Source organism: Haemorhous mexicanus, chromosome 6 (assembly GCF_027477595.1).
Source record: "Haemorhous mexicanus isolate bHaeMex1 chromosome 6, bHaeMex1.pri, whole genome shotgun sequence".
Classification (NCBI taxonomy): domain Eukaryota; kingdom Metazoa; phylum Chordata; class Aves; order Passeriformes; family Fringillidae; genus Haemorhous; species Haemorhous mexicanus.
The window spans coordinates 55,605,054-55,622,732 of NC_082346.1; the positions used below are offsets into that span (position 1 = coordinate 55,605,054).

The window sequence follows — 17,679 nt, forward strand, 5'->3', positions numbered from 1 at the left end:
GCTACATGCCTTAGTTGACAAGCTGCTGTCCTTGTGCTCTGAATGCAGCTCTGGGTTTTACATCTCTTAGGTTTTAGTTCTGTGGGCAAGCCTGCTTTCAACCTGAAGTAAAACAAGGGAAAGATCATAGCAGGGAATCAAAGGAACATTTGTTGGCACCTAGCTTTTCTTGCAGTTCAGAATTCCTTCTGCAGTTTTAACTGTAACTTTCCTCAGGTGGCAGTGGTTTCAGCAGTATGCAATTTCCATCTCACAGCTCTTCCCTTTGCCTTTTCACATGGTACTTTTATAAATTGCAGATATGTTTGACTTAGTCTTTTCTAGACAGGTATCATACAAATTCTCTATGTACCTTTTGCTTACCTGATGGATCTGCCTTTTAAACAAATGTTTTTCAAATATCTGTGAGTAAATACAGGTTTGCTACATGAGTTTGTTGGCTAGATCTGAGCATTTTGCTGTTTCTAAAGCAGAGATCTGTCTCAGGCTCTTTATTAAAGTTAATAGAATTGGTATTTTGGCCTGAAGCCTTTTTCCTGGCACTCTGGGAGAAGCTGAACTCTTTAGCAGTCTTTGATTCATTACTTGCTGTAGATAGGTTTGGTCTTCTTATGCTGGGCTTTATACAGACCTGGAAGTTTGGGCAGTTCTTGCTCCAAAGAACTTGTAGACAGCAGAGAATAAATTAAATGGGATCTCATGATTTGCCAGCTGCTCCTGCTGTACATTATTCCAATATAGCAAACTTTCTTTTTGGAAAAGGCAGGCTGTGGGAAAAACTGGAAGGCTGAGCTTTTGAGGTTCCTGCCAAGGCTGCTGGAAAAAGACTTGTCCAAAGATTTTTTTTTTTTTTTAATCCTCCTTAAAGGGATGAAACTTTCTTTTCAGATTCAGAATATCAAACAGACAAACAGCGCCCTCAAAGAAAAACTTGAAGGTGGTATAGAACAATACAGACTTCCAGAGGTGAGATCATTTTCTGACGTTTGTTAATTGTGAAGATAAATGCTAATGATATACTTTGACTAACAGTTAGTTCCTTCTTGCACTTCTGAGAGGTTTTTATGAGCTCAGATACAAGTGAAAATATATAAATGAAGTTACCTAATTTTTGTTGCTGTTGTTGTCTAGGTCGTCCAGAAATTTAACGCGCGTTGGACCACAGATGAGCAGCTTCTTGCTGTACAAGGTATGGCACTATGAGTTCATTTGTACTTCAGTTGTTGATAGTCAAAACCCTGGTGTATTTCAGAGCTGAGTTTCTCTTCAGAAGGTAAGGAAGGAGGACTTGGACACTGCCCGAAGAATGTATTTGAACAGGGATACAATATTCCCCCTTCCCCTCCCTGGGCAATATAAATGGCAGCGTATGAATATTTGCACACAGTTTCTGCTTGTCCAAGCTTTCAGAAAGTGGAACTCAGCTGGCATTGCTGTCATCTTTGTCTATGTAACTTTTCAAGCAGTACAGGCAGATTTAAACAGGCCTTGTACATCTGACTCTACCCATCTTTTACTGCACCTCTCTTCTCTTCTCCAAGGCTGGTTTTAACTGTGTCTCTTTCCCAGTTTAGACTTTTTTTTTATTCTGCATTAATCTAAAGAAGGTTTGAAACCTTGACAGAAGTTCAGCTTTGGATCTTTATGCTGTGACTGGAGCCTGATTTGTGGTCTTTGTGGGAATAACACACTGTTTTTGTTTTTCTTTTTGTTGCTTTTAGCAATCAGGAAATACGGCCGAGACTTTCAGGCAATCTCTGATGTGATTGGAAACAAATCTGTGGTGCAAGTGAAAAACTTTTTTGTAAATTATCGACGTCGTTTCAACATAGATGAAGTCCTACAGGAGTGGGAGGCAGAGCATGGCAAAGAGGAGACAAATGGAACCAATAGCCAGAAGCCTGTAAAATCTCCTGATAATTCCACTAAAATGTCTGAAGAGGAAGATGAGGTAAATCCAATTTAAAAGTCACATCGGATTCCCAATCTGAGCTCAGTTCAGATAGATGTGTGTGTGTATTTATAATATAGTCTTTGCAAAATCCATTTTTGTCAAACTTCATTCAGTGCATATTTCACTTGATCTGGGTATACAATTCCAGTACTGATTTGGGGAATTGGGAGATCCAGGCTTGTATGAAAGTGGAAGTAGAACAGTAAATTTGCAGCCCTCGGACAGTATGTGTATCTCATCAGAACACAGATGTTTTAATTCCTCTTTCTGCTGAAACACCATGCGTCTTTATCTCACTTGGATGTTTTCCCTGCACTCAATTCTCCCAGCTCTTCTAGGTTTGGCTTTGTGGGATCATAGAATCTTCTGAGCCAAAGCTTGCTCTTTGATTTTTGGTGAGTGGTTTCACTCAAATGAAGGGAAGAAAGCTATAAGCAACATGAGTGTATGGAATTTCACTCTGGAGTTACCTAAAGGCAAAGTTTCCTTAGGTTTACAGCTGTTTCTGTAAAAGCAAATTTTAGGAACAGCCTCTTCTTGATGGAGGTTCAGAGTTAACACTTTTCCAAAGGCCATGTAGGTTTGAAATGAACAAAGAGACTGTAGGATGTTAAAGTATGGAAGTTAGTTACAAAAACTTAGTCTTAACAATAAAGATTAATACTTAGTCTTGTAGAAGAAAACCATGGTAGAGGTTTGTGTGTTAAACAGTCTGATCAAGGACTCCCTTTGGCTTGGTGAAAAAACTGTGCATTGTAAATGCAAGCACAGTCAACAGTAAGGCAAATTTTGGTTGAGCATGGAGTAAAGACTTCTCAGTGTGCTGTATATTTTTGTTGCTCTGATTAGGGCTGGATCACTTGGACATTCATTGTCCTTCAGACCTTCAAAAAGCAGGACTTCACTGCTTCACAAAACCTAATAACGTGCAGTTCAAAGATGCTTTTATTTGGGAACTAAGTCCAGAGGTATGACAGATGGACAAAACCAAACTCAGAAAACTTGCCTTCACAGGTGTGTGTGAGTGAAATTGTCCCATTCTTCCAGAATTGAGAGATGGAGCAAAGCAGCATGGGTGCTAATACATAGCCACCAATTTGAAAGATATGTGGTTCTTGTCACTGCCTTTTCCTGTGTCCTGTAGAGTTATATGTTGGTAATGCAGAGCTTTTCTTCTCTGAGCCCTCTGAGATTCTTCCTAGCTTCAAATACATCCTTGCTTCTGAAAGCTGAGGTCAAAAAAGGCGAATCTCACTTGGCATAGGGAAGCAATGGCTTCAGCAGGAGCTGGAGTGGACTGAAGGGGCCAGGTGGGTGGGTACTGGAGCAGTGAGGATCCCAAATGAATTGGGAGAGTGGTGGCATGACAGCAAGGTCTGGTAAAATTACTACTAGAGCAGCAGTTGTGATCCTCAGATTAGTGATGGAAGGTGCCCACTCTGGAGCAGACCAAGTGCTGGGTGGTGGGAATCAGATCAAAACAAGCTGTGAATGTGCTGCTCCTGCCTTCAGAGGTGGCATAAAGCAAAGTGCTGACTGGGTGTCTGTCTCAGTGATTCTGGGGCCAAGGTGAAACATCACTGGGCGTATGACACAAGTGACCTGCATGGGCTGCAAGAGGGTTCCTGGTCCCTCCTTGTGCAGTGCTGCATGGCTGGTGCCTGCTCTTGAGGGCCCTGGGACAGGCAGTGTCTGGTCAAGTCAGGCGGACTCAGCAGTAGCCAGAAGACTCTGCTGGTCTAACCCTGAATTCCCTCAGGTGCTTTCTTCCCTGGCATGCCTTGGCTGTCTGGCCACCAGCTCCTGAAAGGTTCATCAGGCTTCTGAGGGCTTTGGGCTTTACCATAGCAAGTGGCCATAGTTCTTTTTATTTGAATGGGGGAAGTGAGGCTGCTGGTAATAAAGCAGCATCAACTCTAGTCTTAATACTTGTGTGTTTAGATTCCCAACAACAAATCCCTGTGTGCCTCAGAACAGGGAAAACTGTTGGAATTCCTCCCATATGGCAGGATTGTATGTTTTGTCACTGTCAGTATCATAGATTTGGGCTGAAGTTTGAAGATGCTGGAAAGCCTACGTGTATTCATTTTAAACTAAATATCTGCTTTTCCTCTCCCCTTCCCTCCAGGCTACTTCTGTTCTTGATGTCAGATATGCATCTGCTTCGTGAGAAGGTGCTGTAGCCTAGAACAATTTGTGTTGACTACTGTGTTATCCAGGATATCAGGTATTAGCAAACCTCAGACAGCCATCTGCATCATATCTGTGGACAAGCAGCTATTACCAAAAAAAAGGCAAACGCTTCCAGTCCTGTGCTACATCTGCCTTAATCTCCCCTCATTCCTCCATACTGCCTCCACTTTCTTTCAAAAGCACCCAGGTAGCTCAGCTCTCCATTTCACCAACGTCATGCTTAAGCATGGGGACTTCTAGAACCAGTAACACCTATCTATAAATTTTGACCAACCTGCAAAACAAGGAGCTCCTTAGCAGCCCCACAGTAACTCTACACGTTAGGAGTTCTTATAACACTTGGTCCTTAGGGTATAAGTATGTATTGCTGCATGGCCTCGTGGTCTCCGCTTCCTGTGTATTCTTACGATGACACTATGATTAGTGAGCTTTCTATAAAGGAGGGGCCTGTGCACACGCCAGCCGTGGCAGGTTTGTTCTGCAGTGACAGGACATGTTAGCAAGCAATCATGAATAATGCAAAGTGATAGGAAATGTTATTTCTAAGGTTTGGTCAGTCCAAGGTTGTAGATGTAACTCATTACACTTCTGGTTTGTGCAGTTCTTTCCACTGTATTTGTGTGTTCTTGCTTCATAGAAAGCTCCCTAACTGAGCATTTTATTCTGTATATTTTAATGGCTTTTATTTAGTGCAAAAGGGAATACTTAACCTGAAACTGTTTGATACGCTATTTAACCCCTGGCATTCAGCATTTGCATTGTAACTTGTTAAGTGAGTGCTACACAACTTTCTTTTTCCTGATCCTCTGTGGGATTAAGTCAAAACAACTTTCTCTGGTGCCTCTCCTTTTGGGGAATATGTGCCTTTTTGCATTTGGCTACCATAGATCACTTTCTGTCCCAGTGTCTCATTCCTCTTCAGAGCGCTGTTTGCCAAAGACATCAAACTGCTTCTCCCACTGGAAGTTTGGATGAGGGTTGGAGCACAAAATTCAACCTTCAAGAGTTTTTGGTTTCTTGCAAGTGTAATGGAGAAGAGCCGGGTTAATTTTCATTGGCCATTTTAACCCTTCTGAAGCACACATCGCTTTCATGTTCTGAACCAAAATATGCAATTTAAAATCTAAGAGGTGCTTTTCCAAATACTTGGTGCATGCAGCTTTCAAATCCCAGTCCTCTGCTCGGATGGCCCGTGCTGTGGCCTGTCTAGCTGTGTTGAACTGGAGCTGTTCTTGCAAGTCCCGTGGGAGGACTTTGCACCTTGAACAAGGTGTGGTTACTGACTGCCGAGCAGACAGTGTCCAGGGAAGCTAGAAGCAGCAATATTGCTTCTTGTCCAGTGGAAAGCTGCAAAATAACACTAGTCACAAAGCATTTAAAAATGGTTAATTTAATGATGTTGGAAGAAACCATCAGGTGTCTTTGCAGGTGGAAAAAAGGACCTTTCTTGCCTCTCTTCCTCTACAGAGGTTTCAAGCCAAGATGGCACACAGTGATATACAGCACCAGCCTTTCTTACACAACTTGAAATGAGCTAGCCCGTGGCCTGGCCCGCAGCTGAGGTTGGTGGAGCTTGGGGCCAGGCCCTGGACTTGGTGCTGAGGTTTGGCTGCTGGGCTGTGTGCTGTGGTGGCTGTGCTCTCAGTACCCGAGCGGGGCAGGCTAATGCCAGCTGGGCAACAGAGCTGGCTCTGGCACCTCCTGCAGTGTGGTCACAGCCCCAGGAAAGGCAGGGGATGTGGCCTCTTGTAGCACTGAGGTGTGGTCTTAGCCTTGGGCTGTGCGTGAGGAAAGTAATTCAGCGTCAGAAACTGGGCAGTAACACACAGGCACAGTGCAGGTAGAGATTTCCTAGGGCAGGTTAGAGTGTGGAGCCCCAAAAGGGCCCTTTCAGCCACTTGGCAGCTGTTTCCGAGCAGTTCCATTCTAGTAGCTCCAGAGAGATCCTCTGAGGTGATGGGAGGATGGAAGGGAGCTATTCCCTATCCTCTGTATTGCCTAGCTGCTGCTGTGAACTAGCAGCTCTGGTGGCTCAAATGTTCCTTCAGACCTGTGCCAGTTGGAGCTGGGAGTCTCTTGTGGGAAGGAATGCTAGGAGTTAGCCAGTGTGAATTAGGAATAAAGACCGGGCAAATAGCACTGTGAATCCAGTTGACAGTTGTGGTGTAAAGCAATGCTGCTCTTTAGAAACACTCTAGTATTAAATATTAAACCTCCTGCTGTACCAATGCATGGAGACAGGTCCTCACCAGTGTGGGAGCTTGCATCCCAGCTGGGGGAGCTCATCAGGAGAGGCTTCTGCTGGAGACTTTGGTACCTGTGAGGACTTCTTATTGGTTTTTGCCCTCAAATCTGTCCATCTTATCAGAAAAGTTGTGTTTTGGCTTCATCCCCATGGGGTAGGGGGAAACGTGTATCATTTGTGATATTAGGAAGAAAAAAGTTGTTTAATTATTTTTCAGTTTACTGCTATCTTATTGTAGTTGATACATGCAATATAATAGCACTGTATTTTAAACGTTTAGTTTTTTACATTCTCTTGAACTATGTTTTTAAACGCGATAAAATCATTTTAGCTTTTGAAATGGTTTGACCTTGTTTAGGTGAAGACCCTCTTTTTCTTTTGTTAAATGGGTCAAGCATTAGATACATCAACTGGTTGCATTCTGACTAGAAGGGTCCACAAAGATAACTGCATAAAATAAGAATATTCACTTAAATTTTGTTTCTTAAACTATCGATGTGAATGTCATAATTATATATATTTTGTGGAAAATGGGAAATTATTTCTCCTAAGTATAAGTTATTGTGCAAAATATGGTATCGTTAAAGAAAATGATAGTTTAAGTTTTAGTTTTAGAAATCTTAAAGATATAAAAGTGTATTGCATATGCATAAACAAATTTCATTTGTTCTATTTAATTTTTATGTAGTTGTGTAAAGTGCTAGGTAACTTCTTTTTTCACTTATCCATTAAAACAACCTTGTTACTTGAATATTCGTGTTTAACTGGTTTGAAAAGTGATCAGTTTTTGTAATATAATCTTATAACCAAGGGAAATAAATACACGCCTCAGTTGTGCTTAACAGTAAAGCAACAATGTACAATCAGATGCTTAAGACCGTAGTAGCCATACCTGGTAGTGCAACCACAATGGTTGTGTCTCGATATATTTAATACCTATGGGGATAATGGTTTCTTAATATATTTTTACAAGTTTGCAACCAGGAAGACCCCATAAATATCCACTAGAACACTTTTTTAATAGTTAAAATAAGAGTGAAACTCTTACTCTCTTAAAGCAATGTCCTGACAAACATTTTTCTTTCCTGTACAAATACATCAGAAACATTATGTATTAAAATATGCTCATTGTCACTTTAAATTTCAGTTTTTATTCTATGAATTTGCTAATATGCTGTTGGTATTCTTGCACACCAAATATGAGCCAAACAGTGCATTACACTAACTTGATCACTGGATTTGTGAACAAAAATCTCCAAGTCAATGAAATGCAAAAATATCATAGGAGATTTTTTTTTTGATAATGCGTTTGTTTTTCAAATTGGTATGAATTTGTACATAGCCCATTCAGCGATGAGTGGGCTTATATTTTACAAAAAAAAAAAAAAAAAGGAGAAAAATTATTTTATTAGCTCCAGCTTGTCTTCAGTAAGTCAAAATCTGGTGATCTTGTGCAATGCCCCTAAAGCAAATACTTTCTGCCACTCCCTGGATTAATGCAGCTTTTCCTGTTCATAGTAAAGCACAATTGCAGTGAAAGTTACAGTTCAGAAGATGGAAGGTCAGTATAGTCTATGCATGTTGTATAATAATGAGTGTTTACATTCATATTCTCCTAAAATAAAATTTATACTGGAGTGTATAGTATTCCATTATGTAGATTTTATCAATTTTGTTAACTGCTTATAGATTGCTTAAAAGAAGTTTTTTCAAGATTTTAAAAGATGTATAAGGTTAAGTTTGCAAATATAATGGAAATGCTGTATAGCTTTTGAAGTGATGAAATACTTGTTGGGATTTTAAAGAAAGTATGTTGTAATAATGCTGTTGTAAGTAATATTTTAAATGTCTTTTTTGCCTGTTTTCTATTATTCAGCACACTTACTGTGATGAATGTTCATAGCATTATAAAATTGCTTAGCCACTGAAAAGTAACATTTGGTTTTGGATTATTTTACTGTATGAGGAATTATAGTGGGGTAAATTCCTTTGTGAAATTCTACATAATTCATTTTTCTATGATTTCCAATGTTTGCTGACATCAAATAAAATTTTTTCAAGCCATTGATGTAATAAAATATGTAGTAAAATGTTATTGATGTAAAACGTGGTTCTGATGTGTAACTGACCCCCTACCTTTCAGATTTTGGTCAGGAGATACAAAAGGGGTTTTCCCTTTCCTGACGGTGTCATCCCTCAGATAAGGAGAACCTGAAGAATAAACTGCTGCCTCTTTGCTTCATGTACAAAGCACTTGGCTGTACAAGTTAACAAGATTGTCATCTTTCCCATGAAAGAAACACATTTAAATGCATAGGAAAAGGCAACACTTGCCCTCAGAGCTCAGCGCTGTGCAGTGTTGCTGTTGATGATGCTCAGAAGGGCAGGAAATTTTGCACCTTGGAATTTTCACAAGATCATGGTTTTTGACTTCACATGCTGGAGTGCTGCTGAGCACTAAACACAGAAGCACAGACAGGATTTTGTGGGGCTGTTTGGGGGGAAGTGCTTTGAGCAGATTTCCCAGCAGGGCTCTGGGAGCCCAGGGTTAGCACAGGACAGGAGGCAAGAAGTTCTGTGCTTTGCTCATGTGTGTTCAAGGCAGCATAATTCCTACAGCAGGATGCTGGTAGTTTCCAGCTCTGCAGCCTATGGAGGGCAGGAATTAGTAATGCATTTCTATATTGTAAAGCAAAGTGGTAGGGATGGAGACTGATTTGGGGTTTTGGAAGAAGAAGCAGCATTTTTGAGAGCTGAGGGTGTTTCCTTACTGGAAAGCATTCCTTGTAATTTTCCTGCTGGTAGAGAATACGGTACCAATATTGTGAGGTAGCAATCTGCTTTCTTAGGGGAGTTATTTGACTCCAAGCACTTAAATCTTGAATACAAACCAGCCTTTCTTGCCCGTGTGCCCCCCCAACCCCAAAGTAAAATAAAGAGAAGCAAATAAAGAAGAAGGACTTTCCTTTCAATCAGGGGGCACAAAAAGGTGAGGAAACGGGGACTTCCCCTGCCTGAACACGTAGTTGAGAAGCAAAGGTAAAGTAGTGACAATGCCACTGGTTTTGGAAACACAGGTGATGTACCTGTGCCTGGTAATGGAATGTGTTTGTAAGTGGGAGTGCAGTGTTGAATTAATGCTGTATTGTAGCCTGTCCTACTTAAACAAACTGGAATCTGAACATGGTGTCACTGAGCACTTCTCCCTTAGAGTAGCAGCTGCCTTGAAGGATGTGGTTCAAGCTGGAGTCCAGGCTGAAAGGGAGGAGTTTACTTTTGGTCCTACTAAGTGTGCCAAGATCTTAATATGATCCCCAAGTATCAGCTTTATGAAGTAACAGTATAAACCTGGATTTAATTTCATAAACCATCTTCCGGTCTGTAAGATGCAGACTGATGTTTGAGAGAGAAAACCAGGTTTCAAACCTATTATTCACTTCTAAAGCATGCTCTGGCTCAGCCACCCAAATAGCCTTTGAAATAGTAAAAGCAAATGTAATTTCTGGTCATTTGTGTAGTGTAAACAGTCAGCAAAATGTATATGTACAAACAAAAACATTTCTGTAAAGAGCCTGCTGAGAGTGCTAGAGAAATTGTTTTCTTTTGTTGCAGAAGAACTAAGGAGGAATCACTGTAAAATTTTATGGGAACAAAGTTTCTAAGGTTATCAAGAAGGGAATTATTGTGGACAGTAGTGTAGAGGAGATCTGAACTTTGATAGATGGAGAAATGACCTGGAAGTTTCCCCTGCTGAACGGGGAGAAGTTTGTGTAGAGGAAGGCTGCAGCCTAGCCTAACAAGGGCACCAAAGGGCAGGATTTTCTTATTTGCGTAAAAACATTGACCAGGTAAAGTGTTCACACTAGTCAGATCAGGAAATGGGAGTCAGGTCATGCTGAGATCTTGTTTGTATATGGAGATGAGGGTGAGGGAGAGCTGAGCTGTTTGTTCTGATTCTGGATGTGTTCTTTGTTTTCATGAAGGTAGTTTGCAGCAGGAGAAGGTGTGTGGAGTGATGGCAGTAAAATGTGAAGTGGGAGATGCGTTTCCCTCTCTGCACCCTTTGGGGGCACAGACCTAATGTGTCTGACATGTAATGTGTGAGACCATGGCTTAGCAAGACCTGGATTTCCTTTTGAAAGGGAAGATGAGGCTGTGTGTGTGACAAACCGAGCTGATTTCTATTAGAAAAAGATGAATAGGAGATCTCAGCAGCTGCAGACTTCTTGATGCTGCCTTGTGTATTCAAGGTTTACAATAAGACACAATGGAAAGTGAATTAATGAAATAGAAGAATGGGTGCAGTGGGTTTGCCAGAGATCCACGTGTGCCTGATTAGTCTATGGCAAGGTGCAGGATTCATCAGTGGATAAGGATATCACTGCCTGAGCTCGCTGTCCAGAATCCCTTAGAGAGAAATAAGCTTTTCTAGGGTATAATTAATTTAATCCTAAATTAGATGTTGAAAACTGATCTAATGTATTACATCCTGCAAGTGCTTATTCCTTTCCTTATTATAGATCAAGGTAGAGCCTAGGGCTCTGTCTCTGATGTGGGAGCTGGCCGTTAACCACACTGGTGCCACGGCTGCCTGGGCTTAACCCAAGAGGGGACAAGGACTTGGACCCCTCACTGCAGTGGTGGGCATTGTGCTTGGAGCTGGACAAAAAATGTCAATGCTTCATACCAATGCTTTGGAAAGTTCTGCTGGGGTATTGTGTTCTTGACATAAGATACAGGGCAGAATCTGGGATGGCTGGAAACTTCTGGAGCTTCTAGACAAGCATGTCCTCAAGATCCCAAATTTTCTTTGCTTGTTGGAATTTGCCTCTGATTACAGAACTAGCTCCCCAGCGGCTTGGAACCTTTTAAGTGCTCTGTAAATGAAGATGTATTGTGTGGGGAACCCCACTGAGCCACATTTCAATTCCTTTGAGCCCTTTATCCCACCTCTCTTGACGGGACAGCTCAGGTAAGAAACATCCTGTGAAGCAGTGTCACTAATGCTGAAAATGTTATAATGGTATATTTTCTACTATGTTTAGTCTTTCCAGTACAACTTCAGGGGCAGCTTTTCTAATGCCTAAAGTAGCTTTGTGTCTCTTATCAATATGCTGTGCTGTTAATGCTCCCAAAAAATAAATTAAAACCAACTATTAATAAACCAAACCCAAAAGCAGTCAATTGGATATTCTCCTTTAAGCTAATTCCCTTTTGCTGCGTGACTGATTCTCCCCCTAGTACGGTCCAGTCTCACTGGCACAAATATTCTGAGAAGATAACTTTTAAGCTTAAACAAATTATCCTTTAAAAGTATTTGTATAGAGATTTCAGTTTCTGCAGTTAATCAGGGGAGGCCATGGGTTCAGCGCCGTGCTTTGCTCGGGAAGCAAACAATACCCTGTGCCTGTGCTCCATCACAGGCAGCCTCTTGCTTTGACTTTCAATGAGTGACCCAGAACCACTGTGGGATTTAGCAGCAGAAAAATAATTTAAGAGAACTGTTCCATGCACACAGGGAAGATAAACTAGTCAAGCAATTTGTTATGAACAATGCCTTTAGCCCAAGGCATGGATGGATAACTTCTCTTCCTCACGGTTTTATTTTAGTGCATTGTTAGCAGTGAGTGCTGGAATCTGCCAGGGCTCCAGATTTGTGCTTCAGCATTCAGTGTCAAGAAAAAAGATCATAATAAATATCAACTGACTTACATCTTCTCTTCCCTCAAATGTGCACTGCCTAGGGCCTCCAGAATGAGAAATACACTGAGTCCTCTTCTGCCAGCCTGGCTCTCAAGGTGCAAAGAAAATCTCTGACAATCAGGGGAGAAAACTTGATTTTGTGAGTGTATGTATGTGTATATGTATATATAAAAATAATCTATGACTCATTAAGTTCTGCTGGATTTCCCAAGATATTTTTTGTGTTAATCTTTTATAAGTCCCCCAAATGAGGGGGTGTAGCCCATGCTGTAGGCATTAAAAAAATGGGGAGCTTAATCCAAACTTTGTTAGGTGCATTTACATAGTCTTCAGGGAGAGTTGGATCAGGTGGATAGTAAATAACTTCATACTGTTAGAGCAAATGCAGTTTTAAATTATTATCTGTCAGCCTCTTGTTAGGTGTGGGTCAGGCAGAAACCTGACAAGGATGTGCCTTGCTAATGAGGGGATGTGTTGGTGTTCTTTGAGGAGCAGCAAGGCTTCAGCAATGCTTTGTTGACTCAAGAGAATGTCCAGCTCCTCAAATGGCTTCCTGGATAGTTGGTGGACCTCTTTGAGGACACAGAGCAGGGAATTATGTTGCGTTCATGAAACATCTTCCTTTTCACTTTGTCCACTGGAGGTGGTAATTCTATGGATTGAACTGGGTGATCTCAAGGATTTCACTAGTAATTGTACTAACAAGAGGGCAGTGAATGTGGTCCAGTTTTCCATACTTCTTCAATATTTTGCTTCTGTTATGAAAAGAAAAAGTTATCTGTAAAATGAAGCTAAGAGGGTGCTTGTGAGTTTTGTTGCTGTTCTTGCATTTAAAGATTGAGATAAAGCAGTGGAATCATCTCTGTTTTTCTTGTAAAGGTGTGTTTTTTCATTTAGTAACTCAGTTTTGTTTCTACAGCCTCCTGGGATGGAGAGGTCACAGTGCTGTATAAATGAAAGCTGAGTAATTGAGATGGTTTTCAATGTTTTTACATTTTACTAAAAAGTTAAATGTTTACTTAATGGCCTGTAAACACTCAGGAGAATATGTCTTTGTTTAAAAATTCAGAACCTGCTAAAGGCTTCAAACAACTGCTTGTTGCTTGGGGGGACTCAGAGCTTTGCTGTGAGTTGCTAGTTGCTAACATGCTCATGGAGGTGGAGCAAAACTATAATTGCTGCTAATTCTGCCAAACCTCATCTGTGAGCTGACATCTGCAGATGGGCAGTGTTAGGATGTGTCCTTCCCATGGGTTAGTCCTAGAATAATGACCAGTTAGGGCTGGCATTGCCAGCCTGTGGGTGTTTGGGAGGTAAAACCTTTAATTAATGTTTCACAGAAATAGAAAAGCAGTTAGGTACCTAAGGAAGAGACAGTTCTTACTCCTTGTGGTACATGGCTGCCAAAAGCCCCAGAGATGTCATTACAGGCAGTGTGATCAAGCAAGGTGTTGTAAAAGAGGTTTGTGGTGCATCTTGTCTAATAGCAAAGGATTATTTTTGGTTGGTGTAAGACAAGCCCCATGAAAAGTCAATGCTGGTGGGAAGGGGCTGACTTAAGCTGCATGTCCCTGTTGGAGGAACATCACTGAGGTTGTGTAGCAGACTGGAGGAATGGGTCCTTAGCTGGATGCAAGAGGCTTCTAGAGAGATGTCAGCATGGACTTGCTCTCTGAAGGCTGAAGGTCTCTGACACTGGAGGATATTGCCCTTGGTGTTGGCTTGCTCCTTGGCAATGATGGTATTTTTAGCAGGCTTTTCTGGAAACTCCTAACCAGGCATAATCAAAGCACAGAGTAAAGTTGGAGGGCACATGAAGAATTGCTTGATATTATACACATCAACAAGACTGCTGGGCTGTGCTCCAGCTGCAGATTAGTGTGGGTGTCTAGAAATCAACAGAAGGTACCTGGAACCTATGCTGGGAGCAGTGGAAGCCCCATTGCAGTCTGTGGGGGAGTTTGGGCTTGGGACTGCTGCCATGATCCTGTCTCTAAGGCTGTTCCTGAGTAATGGATGAAAAGTTTGGGTTGTTTTCCCTGCTGAGCCTGGCTGCACATCACAAGTTCCCTTTTTTTCACGACAGCCTTTTATAGCGGGTTGTTCTCCTAGAATAGCTGGAGCTTTGGAAAACAGTGTCCAAATTTCTTCAGTGTGTGACTGTTTTGTTCTAAATGAGTTGTTTCACAGGCAGACCCCCAAGGGCCACTTGCCTGGGTGGCTTTAGCTTGGCTTGGTTTATTTTTTGTATACTAATTATTCCTTTGAGATTCACTTTGTGATTTCTGTTCAGCTGTTTAGGTGTCTCAGATGAGAAGACAAAGTAACATGTCATTTAAGTAAATTAGTATGTGAAAACCGTGTCCTGAAGTGTTTGATTAATGCTCACAGAAGCCTTTGGAAGCCATGTGTTTGTGGCTGGAAGCTGGGCAGTGTGTGCAGGCTGCTGTCTTAAACAGCACCTGCAGCAGAACTAGGGAAGAAGCTGCCAACCCTACAGGAGGAAGGGACATGGATGTGTCCCTGCATTTCCTCTGCACTCCTTCCTGGCCACCCTTATGAGGAGGCCTTCCATGGGAGAAGCTTGGTATAAGTCTGCATTGCTCTGGCCATTCAAAGCTACTGAAGTCTGCTGGCCAAAGATCCACCTCCTGTCCAGAGGCGAGGCTGAGGCTGCAGAAGGGCCATGGCAGGAACGGTGAGGGGCTGGAGGGAGGCGGTGCGAGTCCTTGGGGGATGGAAAGGAGGCACTGAGTGTAGGCTGTGCCCCTGGAGCAGGGAGCAGCTTGGAGCCCTGAACTGAATTTTTGCAGGTGATGGTTTTTTGGCCAGGGAGGGTGAACAGGTGGATGCTTCAGGCCAGGCTGTGTGGTAGGGCAAGAAATCAGCTCTTGACGAAGTCTTGCAAATGAGGCAGCAAAGGGAATTAATCATTAGCAGAGCTGAGTGACAGATGTGCCACATTCTTTATTGCTGTGAAACTTTGAGTTTGGTTATCTTTGTACAGAAACTCTTTCTCAACAGCCTGTGTTCAATGCAGGAGTGCCAGGTGGCACCTCCAGCCTGTACTTCGCCAGAGTCGGCAAAGCTCTGAGGAGGCAGGGATGGGGAAGATGTCCCAGTGGTCTGGAAAGTGATGAATCTTGTCAGATGACAGCCTAAGCAATACCTATTCTGAAGAACTGGGGACTGTTTCAATAACTTATGAATCACTAATGATTTATTTGGGGGATTTCTCTGAAAAAAAAGTCCTGATGAATGCAATTTGAAAGGGAGGCATAAGCTGTGCTGGGATGCATGAAGGACCCACATGATAAATGATCAAGTGGAATGACTTCTTGTAGGTTTGGAAGGCTGGAAACCAAGGAGTGGGGTTCTAAACATGCAGCTACCCTCACATGTAACGTGGTAGGTTGCAGGTGTTGGATGCCAGCCCAGCGTGCCCAGCTGAGGGGAGAGGGTCCCACAAAGCACATCCCTGTTTGCCCAGGGCAGCAGAGGGAGCAGGTGGTGCACGTGGAGCATGTGTTTGGCATTTGGTACCTGAGTGAGGAGTGCCCTCCCGAGCCCAGCACTGCTGTTTATTTACCTCAAAGGCTTCATCCAGCCTGCCAGGCCAAGTGGTGCTGTTCTCTTTGGGAGGAGATGTCTCAGGTGGACAGGCCCTCTGTACAGGCAACTGTGGGAGCTTGCCCTAATTATGCCTGTCTCCCCTTTCCTCTCCCACAGACTTCAGCAGCTCCCATCAGGTGAGGAATGCCAGTTTATTCATAATAGCATCCGCTTGATGTGGCTGTTTCCACGGCCTCTATCATATCTCTGTGCTTCCAGAACATCAGCTCTGTCACACCTGTAATTTATTCTCGAGCTCTAACGTAGCTCTTGGAATGATGCCCAGGTTTGACTTCAAGCAATGATGAATTCACAAGGTCCCTAAGCAAGTGGCTTCAGTTTTAAGTTACCTTTGCTGCCTTAATTTGCCCAGCATTTTTTTGTTTTCTACTTAGCATATCTCATTGCATCACCTTCTGCCAGGTTAAAAACACTGATCAGCCTCTTCTTCCCAGCCTGCTACTTCTAAATGAGGGGGCAGCTATCCCCCCAGACTTATTTTGGATAAACCAAGTAGTGTGAGTTTGCTGCTGCTCTCATTGGAAGGAGGATTTTACAGAATTTAAATGTCCTCCACTCAAACTCGTGGTATTTGGCACTGGTGACCTGCAGAGGTGGATCTCCCTTCTCCTGTGTTTCCTGGGATGAATTATCAGCCAGGCAGGTTACTGGCTGCAACCAGTTCCCTGCTTCCTGTTTCATGGCTGCATTGAAGATGCTCTGGAAGTCAAGAAATCCATTTAACCCAGTCCAAGGTTTCTTCTTCCCAAAAGGTGATTTCCTGTCTTTGTGTTCATCCTCGTGCATCGGCCACAGCTTGCTTGGGAAATAACTGTGTGGCTGCTTTGCCTCTTTGAGGAGCTCAGCCAGAGCCCTCCTCCTGTGTGACAGAGGATGCTGGGTGCAGAGAGTGATTAAATGTTTGCCTAGCAAGTCGAGCAGCGTGTTTAGCTGCCTGGAGGAAAAGCAGGCTTGTGGGACTTGAGCTAAGCTCATTCATTTTCTGATCCCTGAACTAATCTAAATGAAAAAATGAAATACAAAATGAGAGCAGTTCTGCAATCTCTGCAACTCTGCCTCTAATTGGCAAAGTGCAGGCAAGGCCCCAGGTGTTCCTGAGAAAAGAACAACGTGCTTTCCTTGGGAGGCCTGGGGGGCACCAGGATCTCAAGGCAAAGCCAGCCCAGGGGGCAGGGAGATGGATGGAGGCTCCTCTGGGAGGGGCACGGGCTTGGCTCCAGTGGCTTAGTGAGCCAGGAGTGTCACCTCTTCCTGCAGCAAGGAGCTTTCTAGATGTCACCTTCCACTGAGAGACACAGCTCACAGGTCTGCATTCCCTGTGGAGCTCTCCTGTGTCACCTCTCTGCTGCCATAGGGAGAGGTGGGGAAGTGGTTTGCCAGTGGAGGAGATTCACTGGCATGGCAGGCAGGTCTGCTTCCATGTTTAACTCGTCATCTTGCTCCTTCTACCCTATTCATCTCTGGTATGCTGCAAGTTCAATCAAAGAAAAGGGGGAGGTGAGTTATTCACACCCAGGAAAAGGAAGTGTGGACCCTCGCTCTGGGGTCTTGTCAGCAAATATTGAGCATGGCCAGGGATAAATTAGTAAGAGCCCCTGGGTCAGCAATTTTCCTGTTGGGCAGGAAATGCCAGCCCCAGAAGTGTCATGTTAAGGACACTTGTCAGTGTGTAGGAACTGGCAGCACAAAACCAAACATGGTGCTAAACTGCTCATGCATCTTACTCCAACCATGAGGTCCCTTGGGTTCCAGCTCAAGCCAAGTGCCTCTGGGTGAAATGGGAAAAGGGCAGTGGGATGTTCTGTTCCCCTTGGAAGTGGCTGATGATTCTGGGTTGAGCTTTTCTAAAGGTGATGATTTTCCACCCAGAGATGATGGCATTCAAATCTCCTCCTGCACCTAAGCTGAGAAAAGCATCTCCAGCATCTGAAATAATGGAAAAGCTCTGGGA

The 17,679-nt window shown here is 43.0% G+C and overlaps 1 protein-coding gene across 2 annotated transcripts in view; it reads left to right on the forward strand.

Annotated features, from left to right (window-relative positions):
* RCOR1 (REST corepressor 1) overlaps positions 1–8,487 on the forward strand; it is an 82,519-nt gene extending 74,032 nt beyond the window's left edge. For both annotated transcript variants that reach the window (XM_059850362.1, XM_059850363.1), the window contains 4 exons: positions 889–966; positions 1,132–1,189; positions 1,722–1,951; positions 4,083–8,487. In XM_059850362.1, the coding sequence (XP_059706345.1) occupies positions 889–966; positions 1,132–1,189; positions 1,722–1,951; positions 4,083–4,124 (408 nt within the window). In that variant the 3' untranslated portion in view covers positions 4,125–8,487. The remainder of the gene's footprint in view (positions 1–888; positions 967–1,131; positions 1,190–1,721; positions 1,952–4,082) is intronic.
* The last annotated feature ends 9,192 nt before the right edge of the window (positions 8,488–17,679 follow it).